The 15,079-nt window shown below is 38.0% G+C and overlaps 1 protein-coding gene across 5 annotated transcripts in view; it reads right to left on the bottom strand.

The window, feature by feature from the left end:
* Positions 1–15,079, bottom strand: part of HELZ (helicase with zinc finger) — a 159,085-nt gene that overhangs the window by 48,403 nt on the left and 95,603 nt on the right. For all 5 annotated transcript variants that reach the window (XM_032429922.1, XM_032429925.1, XM_032429926.1 and 2 more), the window contains 3 exons: positions 12,168–12,351; positions 7,497–7,725; positions 1,541–1,745 (listed from right to left, as the gene is read on the bottom strand). In XM_032429922.1, the coding sequence (XP_032285813.1) occupies positions 1,541–1,745; positions 7,497–7,725; positions 12,168–12,351 (618 nt within the window). The remainder of the gene's footprint in view (positions 1–1,540; positions 1,746–7,496; positions 7,726–12,167; positions 12,352–15,079) is intronic.

Genomic DNA, 15,079 nt, shown 5'->3' with positions numbered 1-15,079 from the left:
AGGGTATAATGATTTTACAACATTTTAACTAAAAAAAACAGTAAAATAAAAAAATGTCTACCTGGATTCCCTACTCCCCACACACCCTAAACTCCTTGCTGATCCCTGTAGAGCCTATTCTCTCACACCTCTGGCCTTCTGTATAAGCTCTTTCTTGAGCTTCATTCATTCATCTAAAAAATACTTTTAAGCACCTATGGTGAGCCAAGTGTTGTTCTAGGCACCAAGGCTAGCACAGTAAGTAATACAGGCAAAAATCTCTGCCCTAATGGAGCTTTTATATCCTAGTTTCTGAAATGTCTCCTCAGTCTAGCACTATCCCCATCTACTCAGTGGGCTCCTAAACAAGATCTCTGTGATGGAAACTGCCTTGAATCCACCTACTTCCTCTGACCATCACCCTCCACCATCTGCTGCAAAGGACTCCGGGGGCCTAATCCGCTTATCTAGGCTTCTCTAGCACCTACCATAGCAGCTGGTACACAGAAGAAACTTAACTATCTGACAAATAAGTTGATCATCAATTTATTAATAGTTTAAGCTTTAGAAATCTAGAAGATTCATTTATACAAGATGCTTAATCCCCTGGAAATCCCAAATCACTAAACATTACTGCACATTCGGTCCATTTTTATTAAACTAATAACATACAACAGTATTTTAACACAGAAGTAGTTCTCTTCTCAGCTTAATACCTATTTAGCTGAAAGACTTTCAAGATATTAAACCATTAATTACTGTTTACACATCAGGTTTTACACTTTTAAAATGAAGCCCCAAATTGAAATATTCTTTTACTTCATTCATGTCATTTAATACCATACTGATGACTATAAACACACCAAAAAACCCAGAATACTAAACATGCCATTCTCATAACTTTCTTTTCTAGATGGTAAGTGCAAGCATATGTTTTTCAGGCACTGTAGCAAATACACCAGCTGTCCCTGCCCGAAATAACTATGGTTCAAAAGTAGACATGGCCCTGACTGACCCACCTCCACTCCTGATTGGATTACTTCTTACACAACAAATATAGGTCAAATCAATTAAAGTAATCTTCAAGTCAACCAAATTTTTTCACTGTGTCAAATATTACTTGAAATGAATTGGTCAGCAACACAGGATTAGAACTGTTTTCTACGAACACTATTATATAATATTATTCCTTGTAATAATATGTTCTAAGGGCATGCTTTTAATGAGTGTTGACAGTCTTTTAAACTGCTTTGTTTTATTCACATCTTGCTAAAGAAAAGCCTATCAGTAGAGAGGACAGGGAGATATTATACAAAGGACACCAGAAGCAACCAGGTACTTGAAAACTTTTTTGAGGATGATTAGGACATTGAGCACGGCTACACACCACACTGTATTCTCACTTACATGTCCAAACTAGACAAGCTCCTTGCAGAAACTGCTTGCCGCCAAATGTAACCTTCATTTCCAATGCTTAAAGTAACTTGCAGCCCAATGAACCTTGGACCCTTCTGTGCTGTTCTCTCCCTCTACCCTCTTGGATTCCATCAGCAGGCTTTACCTTGGGGGGTGACTGCTGCAGTTTGTTGGTATTTCCTGAATGCTGCAGTCTTAGAGCCCGGGGGATAAATTCAGGTGCCAGCGGATTCAACACATACGTCTTCTTGAGTTCTAAAGCCTCTAGCTGAGCTTTGATCTGTTCAAAAGTGATTCCGTGTAGGCTATTATTTTCATGACACAGGGCAATAAACCGTTCCCAAAATTTCCTACAGAAAAGATTTAGAAGATCAGTTTACTATATCAGTGGATAAAATCACAGAAATGAACATAAGCAACTAAAGATAGTTTCGAATTCCCGCTTCCCACCCCGAATCCTCAGATCAACATTCATCTGACTATGATTCAGGTATAATCTTTCCACCAGATCACAAGACTCCAGAAGTTTGATTCTGAAACTATAGTCATGTCAAATATTGTGGAAAATACAAATTATGCTCTCAATTAATTTTGGCTGACCAATGCAAGTAATGTGGTCAATGCTCAATTATCCACCAATCTAAAATGGGTTTTGTTATCCACATAATAAGTAAGGATTTCAAAACTGATGCTACCTCATTTTACAGATGATTTGTACTTCAAGACATACTCACATATACATTATATACATATACAAATATAGACACATACATAAATCAGACCAATTTGAATTATGGGGCCAAAGGAGCCTGGTGCTAGATGACTAAGAAAAGCCAACTCAGGACATAAATCTGAGCCACAAAGTAGATAATCCTCATGGAAGAATCTTTTTTTTTTTTTTTTAAAGATTTTATTTATTTATTTGACAGAGAGAGAGATAGAGCAGGAACACAAGCAGGGGGAGTGGGAGAGGGAGAAGGAGGCTTCCCGCGGAGCAAGGAGCCTGATGTGGGGCTCGATCCCAGGACCCTGAGATCATGACCTGAGCCGAAGGCAGACACTTAAGGACTGAGCCACCCAGGCGCCCCATGAAATATTCTTAAATAACTAGCTATTCCTCTATTTTTCTCTTACTTAACAGATGCTTGTAACAAGCAGAACATTAATTGACTAAGAGAGTTTTTAATTAATTATGAAGAATACAGGAAGCTGGAATGTGAATTTTAATGTTGACTATTCATTTCCTAATCAAATTAATAAACAGGAAAGGAAAAAAATACATTCAAAAACTTGTTGCAGTTGGATAGCTGTTTTCCTACAGGTCTGGAAACTGATCTCCAAATATTAAAAATATTAAATACATATTACAAAAGACAACATAAAATTTTTTTAATTTTAAATGACCATTATAAATATGCATACCTATCTTTAATAGGAGGTTCAAATAACGTTTTATTACACTATAAAAGATATATGATATGGTTTCTTTCCAAGTTGGTATCCTTGTGTCCAGGTGGACAAGAAGTAATCAAGATGGCTTCAAGAAGCATAAATGAAAAGGTTTATATTATAAAAGTTAGTATATGAATGGGAATTAGGTTATTAATATATTCATAAAACTTTGCAGGGTTTAATTTTGAACTATGTTTCTCTTACATATGTCTTTTCTACTTTTTTAAAGGTAAGTTTAAGAAATGGGTCCAAAAAAATTTCAGGCCTATATGTCAACAACAGGAAAAGTACTACAAAATATTAAATATGCATTTATGACAATAAGACATAAAGGCTAACAAGATAGTCATTCAGTTACAGGAAGTACGTGTTGCTAAGAAATGCATACTTTTACCCTTTATTTCTATTAAGAACCCTTCTGGGGGTGCCTGGGTGGCTTAGCTGGTTAAGCGTCTGACTCTTGATTTTGGCTCAGGTCAAGATCTCAGGGTCATGAGATGGAGCCCCACGATAAGCTCCAGGCTCAGTGCAGGGACTACTTGTCCCTCTTCCTTTGCCCCTCCCTGCTCTCTCTCTCAAATACATACATACATACATACATACAATCTTAGAGGAAAAAAAGAACCCTTCTGAAGGAATCAAGGCTCTTTTTCTCATAGTCTGATAGCTAAGGAGGAATTACCTTTTTTAATTATTTTTTATTCATTTATTTGAAAGAGAGAGTGTGTGAAAGAGACAGCACAAGCAGAAATTTGTTTTTATGCTAACCCTGCTTCTAGGATCACTGATAAAACACTGGAAAATCACTTGGCATCCTTAAGTTATAGAGAGTGCATATGTATACACGCACAAATACCTACATCTCTACATACATATGAAATATGATTGTATCTCACTGAGTAAATGGAATTTGCTAATGAAGAAATTCAGTTCAAAGGAAAACCTCCTCCAAACACATTGGTTTGGAGAAATGCATGACTCCTCTCTGGCTCTCCCCATTCAGCGTAGATTTATACAAGCATATTCATCACTTCCTGGGAAAGGCAGGGTAACCCAGAGAGAAGAGCCTGGGTTTTGAAGTCAATGTGACATCTGTTTGAGTGAACTATTTAATAGGTATATGACCTTGGGCAGTAATTTAAACTCTTTGAATCAGGAAGCCCATTTAAAATGAAAATAAAATTCCCACATTGCAGGGTTGTTGGGATGACTGAATAAGGCTAAGTGTGCAAAGCACTTAACCAAGCACCTGGCAAGAGAAAGCTGTCGGTAAACAACAGCTACTATATTAAGATTCGTTGGTTTGGCGAGCTGGGGAGGGGGAAGTTCACTACATTCACTTCAGGTTAATAGATAAATTCTATTTAAAAATACAACAAAAAAGATTATATAACGGTTGCCTTCTAAACTGGTATACTATACACAATAATTATTCCTTGAAAATTTAATATTTGGAAATATATTAGTTTTTCATAAATATTGAATGGGACACAGTGCAGGTGGGGCTGATTAACTCAAACTACAAAGACTTCATTCCTCTGTTATTATAGTGCCTAAGAATCATATATGTCAGGATGCCTGGGTGGCTCAGTCGGTTGGGCGTCTGCCTTCGGCTCGGGTCATGATCCCGGAGTCCTGGGGTCAAGCCCCGCATCAGGCTCCCTGCACAGCAGGGAGTCAGCTTCTCTCTCTGCCCCTCACCCCGTTCTCATGCTCTCTTTCATTCTCTCTCTCAAATAAATAAATAAAATCTTTAAAAAAAATAAATAAATAAAGGCCATATACAAGTCCACAGCTAGGGGCACCTGGGTGGCTCAGATGGTTGAGCATCTGCCATTGGCTCGGGTCATGATCTCAGGGTCCTGGCATCGAGCCCCACATGGGGCTCCCTGCTTGGCAGGGAGCCTGCTTCTCCCTCTCCCTCTACTCTCCCTGCTTGTGCTCTCTCGCTCTCTCTGTCAAATAAATAAATAAAATCTTTAAAAAAAAAAAAAAAAAAAACAAGTCCACAGCTAACATCATACTTAATGGTGAAAAGCTGAAAGCTTTAAAAAAAAGAGAAAAAGTCGCCTATGTCCTCCAAGTTTACTTGTATTATGAGATTAAATTAATTTCTAATAAAATTAGAAAGATTAAAGCACAAATACCCATACCCTTCAACTATCAGCTCTTGGATTAAAGCCGTGATTAAAGTGTCCAAATAACACAGATAATGAGCATTCTAAATTAGCTATAAGTCACATGATTTTTTTCTCCCTACACAATACAGTTAACCTCTCTGAAAATATTTTGCCTAGCTTATAAATTAATTTGTAGTCCTTAATACACTCCAGCTGAGTAGTAAGAAATAAGCAACCAACAGACCTGGCTACAAGTTAAAAATTAGCCCTAGATAATTCTGACAGCATGGCCTCACAAAGAACTATTCACCTATTTGCTCTGAGAAAAATAACAATTTATGTCAGAGAAGGGGTAAAAAATGCTGATCTCATGGAATTCACAGCATAATACAACTCTACAGAAATGGTTTTTAAAAAAATAATATACTTATAAATGTTTGACATTATTTATAAAAAGAGTTCAAAACCAGTTTGGCTCAAGACTATTGTTACACCTATTTATTCCCCCAACAGTTTCTGTTTTTTTTTTCCTAGTTTTTTTTTTTTAATAAGTTGTCCTATTTTATGTTTTAATCTATTAAATTCTAATCAAACTGTATGTATTCTTACATTTTTCAAATGATAAATATAAAGAAAAATGGTAAAATATCACAGCAATATTCTAACCAAAAATGCTTTCAATGAATTATAAAGTAACTAAAGTAAAATTCTTAGGAGAAAAGCCAAATTACTATACCTAGTTTTATTCATTTGTAACCTGGAATTAATATATTCCCTTTCCCAACTTTTTGTCATTAGTGGCCAAAAATGAACAGAAATCTATCTTTTTAATATGAAATTAAATATATTTTGGGGTGCGTGGGTGGCTCAGTTGGTTAAGTGTCTGCCTTCAGCTCAGGTCATGATCTTGGGGTCCTGGAATCAAGCCCTGCGTCAGGCTCCCTGCTCAGTGGGGAGTCTGCTTCTCCCTCTGCCTCTCTCTCTCAAATAAATGATAAAAAATCAAAAAAAAAAAAAAAAAAAAAGATATTTTACAACAGGACTGTTTAGGTGTGCATAAATAAGTCATGGACCACTCAAGTTTTGTGGATTCCTTTTTAAATAAACGGTTATTTTTCATAACCTAACCATAAATTAAAACTACTTGATTCCTTTGTTAATGGCTTTCCCCTATAAAGTACATTAACTTCTTCTGGAGTCTTAAACTCTAATACATGCAGATTATTATTAAAGGTCCCAGTTGTCTCCCTTCCCATAGAATTCTTCTTCCTGCTGAAACAGGAAAACAGACAATAAAATGCTGCCATATCTATATCGCAATAGAAAACTTGGTTTAAGCAACTTCCTAGCAGCTCTGTCTACTTTAATTCTAACATATCAAAAAGAAATAGTTACCCAAGGCATATTTGGGACTTTCTACATCGCTTTCTACTATCTGAATTCACGTTGACAGGTCTTAGAATACTTCCACAACTTTAAGGAATCCCTAGTGTATTTCTTTTCCATAAAAGAATATACATTATAAATTTCTGTTCAACTGTTTTTTTGTTAATGGTAACATAATTTTCAACACTATAAAGACCAAGTCTTATATGACTGGCTTCAAACAGTTAAAATTCCCATTACCTATATATACAATAAGTGTATAAAGAGTAATTTCTTATTTTGATATTTTAACTACATTTTAGTAGAAATACTTCCTTATGACTACAATCTAAGGAATACTAGCAACACTATTCAAAGACAAGTAATAACCACTCCTAACCTCCTTAATTTTAAGACCCTTGGATTAACCAAACACAAAGAATCATTTACACTGAGAAGCCCTGAGAGAAAATAAGTAGAGAAGGAAATTCATCAAAAACAAGCTGACACAATAATGAAGGGGAAAAAATGAAATAATATCAATATAAAATTCAGTCTCCATCAAAGATACACATATACACAAAACCACCTCAGGACCCTTGCACAAGCTGTTCCCTCTTCCTGGAGCACTTTTACCCCAGATAACAGCATAGCTCACTCCCTCACCTCAAAGTCAGCTTCTCAGTGAGGGATGCTCTGACCACACTCCATAAATCACAAACCAGCCCACTGCACCCCCATCACTCCTAATTCCCCTTAATGTTCTATTTCTCTTCCATTGAACTTACCACGTACAAGACTACAGGGTATTCTTATTTTGTTTATTCTCAGTCTTCCTCTCCTCCCCAATAAAACGTAAAGCCCACAAAGGCAGAGATTTTTAGTCATTTTTGTTCACTGATATATTCTTAGTGGCTAGAAAAGTGCTTAGAACATAGTGGGCACTCAGGAAATATCTGCTGAGTGACGACTAAATGAAAGACTACATAATTATGAACATAATGAATAGACCCAAAGCAATGTATTTTTGTGTTCCCACTGGATATCAGGTGACTGAACCTGATTTTAATTAGCCAAGAGGTCATATAAATAAGTATATACATAGGGATGCAAATTACTCTACATTTTCCCCCTTTAATGTCTCAATCAGTAACACATAATTACCTGCATCTTCCAATAGAGCACAGAGCAATGGGATCACCCACCACAGCAACCAGGGATTGTGCTCTTGTGATGGCAGTATTGAGAAGTTTGTAGTTAGATAAAAAACCATAATCTAAATCCTCTGTGGAATCTTCCAGCAGCTGCTCTTTCTTTTTAATCGGTGTCTGTTTATGTTTACAAGTATGCCTTGTACGTACTGTACTAAGAAACAAAACTCTGAACTGTTTTCCTATAAAAAAATAAATAAATAAGAGACTTAAGACAAAGCATTTCAGTTTTTAAATGTTATTGCTAAGTAACGAGTGTCCGTGAGAAACTGAAACTCCTATGTCCTGCAGGTGGGAATGTCAAAGGGTATGTAAAACACTCTGGAAAGTAGTGTGGCAGCTCCTAAAACAATTAAACGTAAAACTAAAACACAAAATTAAATTTAAGCATAGAATTAACACAGGATCCAGCAATTCCACTTCTGGGCATTTACCCAAAAAAACTGAAAGCAGGATCTCAAACAGATAATTTATATACCCATGTTCATAACAGCCATTAGCCACGGGGGCAAAAGGTAGAAACAACCCAAGTGTCCATCGACAGATGAATGGATAAACAAAATGTGGTGTATACATACCATGGAATATCATTCAGCCTTAACCAATTGAGCCACCCAGGCGCCCCTATCATCCAGCCTTAAAAAGGAAGGGCATTCTGACACACGCTGCAACATGGATGAACCCTGAAGACATTACGCTAAATAAAATAAGCCAGTCACAAAAGAACAAATACCACAGGACCACACTTATATAAAGTACCTGGAGTGGTCAAATTCACAGAGAGAAAGCAGAATGGTGGTTGCCAGGGGGAAGAGGGAAGTGGGACAGGGAGTTACTGTTTCATGGGTACAGAGTTTCAGTTTCACAAGATGAAAAGAGTTCTGGAGACGGATGGTGGTGATGGTTGCACAACAAGGTGAATATCCTTAATGCCAATGAACTGTGGCATTTTATGTATTTTTGAACTGGAAAGACACTTTCAGAATGAACACATAAAAATGGTTAAAATGATAAATTTTTTAAAATTTAAAAAATACTATTGCTGGAACCAGCCTTAATGATTATCTCATCTAAGGTCCCACTCCACACAAGGACCATTCCTTGAAGCAAGGTCATCTAGCCTCTCCCTAACCAAAGGCAGACACAGCTGATTGCATAAGGAAGGCTTACTGAGACTCTAGTTTGCACATTTTTTCTTCTGCTCTTTCTTATAGTAACACATCTATTTCCTCATTCTGTGACAAATCTACAAATTTCTGAATACAGTTTTAGTATCAATCTTCAGTCTTCTCTAGCCAAACAACCCAGGTTCTTTCAATCATTTCTGATTCCCCCCATGTGGCAGTTTTTAGACCATTACTTATCCTAGGTCTCCTTTGGGTGCTTCCTATCTTACTGGTAATATTCCTTCTAAATGCAAGCCCAAATGTCCACTCTCACCATTACCATTTAACATAGTACTGGAAGCCTTAGCCTCAATCAGACAACAAAAAGAAAAAAAAGGCATCCAAATCGGCAAGGACAAAGTCAAACTTCCAGTATTTGCAGACAACATGATACTCTATGCAGAAAACCCACAAGACACCACCAAAATAATGCTAGAACTAATACATGAATTCAGCAAAGTCGCAGGATATAAAATCAAAGTGCAGAAATCTGTTGCATTTCTATATACAAAAAATGAAGCAGAAGAAAAAGAAATCAAGAATCGATCCCTTTTGCAATCGCAGCAAAAGCCATAAGATACCTGGGAATAAACCTAACTAAAGAGGTAAAAGATCTGTACTCTAAAAACTACAGAATGCTTATGAAAGAAACTGAAGAGGACACAAAGAAATGGAAAAGCATTCCATGCTCGTGGATTGGAAGAACAAACGTTGTTAAAATGTCTATACTACCCCCCAAAAATCTACACATTTAATGCAATCCCTATCAAAATGCTACCAGCATTTTTCACAGACCTAGAACAAATAATCCTAAAATTTGTATGGAACCACAAAAGACCCCAAACAGCCAAAGCAATTCTGAAAAGGAAAAACAAAACTGGAGACATCACAATTCTGGATTTCAACGTATATTTACAAAGCTGTAGTCATTAAGCAAATATGGTCCTGGCACAAAAACAGACACACAGATCAATGGAACAGAATAGAAAACCCAGAAATGGACCCAAAACTATATGGTCAACTAATCTTCAACAAAGCAGGAAAGAATATCCAAAGGAAAAAAGACAGTCTCTTCAACAAATGGTGTTGGGAAAACTGGACAGCCACATGCAGAAGAATGAAACTGGACCACTTTCTTATTCCATACACAAAAATAAATTCAAAATGGACGAAAGACCTAAATGTGAGACAGGAAACCATCAAAATTCTACAGAACACAGGCAGCAACCTCTTCAACCTCGGCTGTAGCAACTTCTTACTAGACATGTCCCTGGAGGCAAGGGAAACAAAAGCAAAAATGAACTAGTAGGACTTCAAGATAAAAAGCTTCTGCACAACAAAGGAAACAATCAACAAAACTAAAAGGCAACCTATGGAATGGGAGAAGATATTTCAAGCCACATATCTGATAAAGGGTTATTATGCAAAATCTATAAAGAGCTCATCAAAAGCAACACCCAAAAAACAAATAATCCAGTTAAGAAATGAGCAGAAGACACAAATAGACACTTTTCCAAAGAAGACATCCAGATGGCTAACAGACACACGAAAAGATGCTCAATATCACTCATCATCAGGGAAATACAAATCAAAACCACAATGATGGGGCACTGGGGTGGCTCAGTCGGTCAAGTGTCCTACTCTTGGTTTCGGCTCCGGTCATGATCTCAGGATTGTGGGACTGAGCCCCACACTGGGCACCGTGCTCAGCAGGGAGTCCGTTTGAGATTCTCTCCCTTTCCCTCTCCTTCCCACTCCGTCCCTCTTCCCCACTCAATACTCGCTCTCTCTCTAAAATAGATAAATAAAATCTTAAAAAAAAAAAAATCAAAACCATGTACCTCAGACCTGTCAAAATGACTAAAATTAACAACACAAGAAACAACAGGTATCGACGAGGATGCAGAGAAAGGGGAACCCTCTTGAACTGTTGGTGGGAATGCAAACCGGTGCAGCCACTCTGGAGGTTCCTCAAAAAAATAAAATTGAATTACCTTACGATCCAGCAATTGCACTACTAGGTATTTACCCAAAGGATACAAAAATACAGATTCAAAGGGGTATATGCACCCCGATGTTTATAGCAGCATTATCAACAATAGCCAAACTATGGAAAGAGCCCAAATGTCCATCAATTGATGAATGGATAAAGAAGATGTGGTACACATACACATGCACACGCACGCACACACACACACACATACACACACAGGCCGGAATATTACTAAGCCATCCAAAAGAATGAAATCTTGCCATTTGCAATGACATGGATGGAACTAGAATATATTATGCTAAGGGAAATAAGTTAATCACAGAAAGAAAAGTACCATATGATTTCACTCATATGTAGAATTTAAGAAACATAACAGGTGAACATATGGGAAGGGGGGAAGGGAAAACAAATCATAGAGACTCTTAACAACAGAGAACAAACTGAGGGTTGGTGGAGGGAGGTGGGTGGGGGGGGGCTAGATGGGGGATGGGTATTAAGGAGGGCACTCGTTGTGATGAGCACTGGGTGTTGTATGTAAGTGATGAATCACTGAATTTTACTCCTGAAACCAGTATTACACTATATGTTAACTAAAATGTAAATAAATATTGAAACAAACGCCCAAATTCTGAGGGAACTGGACAACACATGATATAGAACTATTTTGTCCCCATAACCTAAAACTGTATTACTCTTACTATTGTATATTCCCATGAAACCTAAAACTGTAATTATACTGGACTTTTCCAGCACTCACATGATAGTGTTGCTACATATATTTAAAAGCACAAACTCGGGGCGCCTGGGTGGCTCAGTCACTTAAGCATCGGACTTCAGCTCAAGTCACGATCTCAGGTCCTGGGGCTGGGACCCACATCGGTCTCCACACTCAGCAGGGAGTCTGCTTGTCCCTCTCCTCTCCCTCCACCCCTGCCCGTCCCTTCTAATAAATAAAATCTTTTCAAAAAAATAAAAGCACAAACTCTATAGCAACTAATTACATGAAGGCAATTTAAATGAGCTCCTGGTAACTATTCACTTAGGAACATCTATAGATAAAAAACAAACTGTGCCTTTAAAAATGCATTTAAACAGAATATGCTTGACAAGTTCAAGTTTTTGAAAATCTTTATGAACAAATCAATCTTCAGATACAGTACAGTGACAGGAGGTGGCGCACACTACTGTGATTGTAACTATTGCACACAGATGTAGTGTGTGGCATTCACACCATTATGGTCACTGAAAAAACCCATTTGTTCCTGCTTCTTTCATCTGGATATAAAAATGTAATAAACACGTAAATGAGCTTGACCTTTAATTGCCAAATTTGGCATTAATGAATTTGGTATGAAATGAATACACAACTGCTTGTCCAGAAAAAAAGATCTTGAGAATTAAGAATCAAATGTGCACACACCTTAAGATTTAAGCATCTGAGTAACTTAGTTCAATTAATACTTACCTTGAACATTTAGCACCCTTTCTACATTAACATCAGATAATCTCTTTTTTCGAAGTTCAGCACGTATCCTGAACACTTGATCAGCATATGGCGTCACCACACCAATACTGCCATCATCCAACTTCCCCCACGCTACTGGCCACTTCCTTCTCAACTCTTCCACACGTTCCACCACTTCGAACACCTTTAAACAACACACATATGCATATTAAAGATAGCGTAACTGAAGCAAATGTATAAAGGATGCCATTTTAGCAAATGTCATTTAAAAACTACCTCTAAATAGGAGTAATGCTTTGCTGAAACAAAAGGAGAAAAATTTTATGTACATTTCAAACAGTAAAATTCTACCCAAGTAAAATGCACCCAGGGAAAACATGAATATCAGACACAATGTAATGGGCAAATGGCCTTCATCCTTCATCCAGCCTCCATCCTTAAATGGGGACAGGTTCAATTTCCTATGTGGGGAGGAGGACAAAGATAGGGCCATGAAACTGGCAACCCCATCTAGGGAGTCAGGGAAGCAATTCCCCACATTCCCAGGATTTCTCAGTCCATTCACTTGATACGAGGCCAGTGAAACGAACAGCCAACTGAAAGAGTCCTAGAGTCAGTGCCACCATTAAGTCTCAGCAGTACAAGATCTAGCACTGTCACCGTCCCCCACTGATACAACTAAGCAAAGCAGCCAACAGCTAACATAACCACAGTTGGGACTAAGACAAATCTGGATTGGAGAGACACTTTGACAATTCACTGCTTCCTAGTAATACAAGTTTGCCCAAGCCATTTAATTAACCTTACAATAAAGTAACACCATATTCTACCCAACTGAATTTATTCAATCTATTTTAATACAATGAATTGATCGAAGTTTCAATGCTTGGAGCAGTGGCGGAAACAATGATTAATAAAACATGTTCCTTGCCTGCTGAGAGATTGCTGTATATTTAGAAAACAGATTCCATATATATGTATGTATATTCCATATATATATATATATGAAAACGGTAGGCTCAACAGAGGGTCAGGCAAGACTCTAGGGGCATAGAGAAGAAAGTTGTTTTTTTTGTTTTTTTTTTAAGAGTTTATTTATTTATTTGAGAGAGAACGTGCACGCTCACGAGCAGGGGGAAAAGCAGAGGGGAAGGGGAAGGAGGGGAAAAGAATTTCAAGCAGGCTATGCACAGAGCCTGATGTGGGGCTCGATCTCACAACCCTGAGATCAAGCCTTGAGTCGAAACCGAAAGTCAGAGGCTCAACCAACTGAGCCACCGAGGCGCCCTGAGAATAAAGTTTTTTAAATGTATTTTAAATAACATTATTTAATATTTGTTAATAATATGTACTTATATTTACAATGTTAAATATACTTAATAAAATTTGACAGTATTTTTATTTCTTTCAAGAACTTGAGGATTATCAGCTAGGATTCACTTCTCACTGCCAGATACAAACTCAATGAATGACAGAGATATGTACTAGAGTCTCCCTTTTGTCACAATGATTTAACATCAAGTGCTTCAGATATATAGACTGCCCAAGGGTTCTGAAGAGTAAACTGGACTGAAGGTATGGCGCTCTCACTAGAAGGAACAAGAAAGGTGGCCTGAGTCTACTGCAATAAAGAATAAGAAATAATAAGAAAAACCTATCTTCACCCATTTTGTTAAATATGGGGGTAGATGAAAGTTGGGGAGACACCTCTACTGCCCGCCCCACCCAAACACACACACAGAGTTCCTACCACTAAGCAATACAAAACCATTTCTCCACCTCATCCCTCTGTGAAGGGATGCCTAAAACTGAAGTCAAAATACATAGACTTGGAATGGTGATATAAGGAGCTTGGGGAAACTTCTCTCCCAGACAGACATCTATTAAGCTGGTCAAAATTTGCAAAGTCTCTGGAGATTGATCAAAAACTTTACAAGAAATTGAGAAGCATTTATTCAACAAAGTGTATAGAAACTCAGTAAGAAGAGGGAGGCCAGGGCATTCAAGCTAGGTACTGCACCCATCCCCACACAGCTCTTACAGAAAGGCTATCTCAGCAGCTGAGAGGCAGTTCCCCTCTCCCCTAGCTCCCTGGGATGAAAGAGTTACTCCAGGTGGTTTGGGCAGCTGGTGAGCATCAGATCCCATTTTCCACAGCTCTGTGCTGCAGAACACCTATACTGAACAGTTAACAGCAGTTGATTTTCTTATACTGCCTTCTAACTATAGACCTCTGATCAATTTTTAAAAGGAAAGATGAATTACTATTACATAATAAGACCCATTTCTTTGTAAATAAAATGAGTAAAGCATGGGACTCAAGAGAAGAAAGGGAAATGGAGATCACAGATCAAGACCCATTCCTCTAATGACCAACCAAGCATACTCCCTCCTCTGGGTTTCCTGAAGTCCAGAACTCCACTCCCTTATGACAGCCAGAACCTAACCCCAGAGTCTCTGGCCTGCTGGCCCTTAAAGACTTCACCAGGTTTTTGTCTGCTACCTGACCATTTACCCACATTCTCTCTAAACTTAGAAAGTCAGAAACTATAAGAGAACCATACAGGTCATAGCACATAATGGCTTAGCAACACTGTCCTCTGGGCCTGTATAATCTCTCTGGAGCACAGGATTCTGCAATTCAAGTCTTACTCATTTAAAACGATAACTCATTTGAGGGGCGCCTGAGTGGTTCAGTCGTTAAGCGTCTGCCTTCGGCTCAGGTCGTCATGGTCCCAGGGTCCTGGGATCGAGCCCCGCATCGGGCTCCCTGCTCCGCGGGAAGCCTGCTTCTCCCTCTCCCACACCCCCTGCTTGTGTTCCCTCTCTTGCTGTCTCTCTCTGTCAAATAAATAAAAAATAAAATCTTTAAATAAATAAAATAATAACTCATTTGAGTATGTACTATGAAA

This window comes from Phoca vitulina, unplaced genomic scaffold (assembly GCF_004348235.1).
Source record: "Phoca vitulina isolate PV1807 unplaced genomic scaffold, GSC_HSeal_1.0 scaffold41, whole genome shotgun sequence".
Lineage (NCBI taxonomy): Eukaryota > Metazoa > Chordata > Mammalia > Carnivora > Phocidae > Phoca > Phoca vitulina.
The sequence above is the reverse complement of the archived record's forward strand: the minus strand, read 5'-3'. Positions and strand labels throughout refer to the sequence as shown.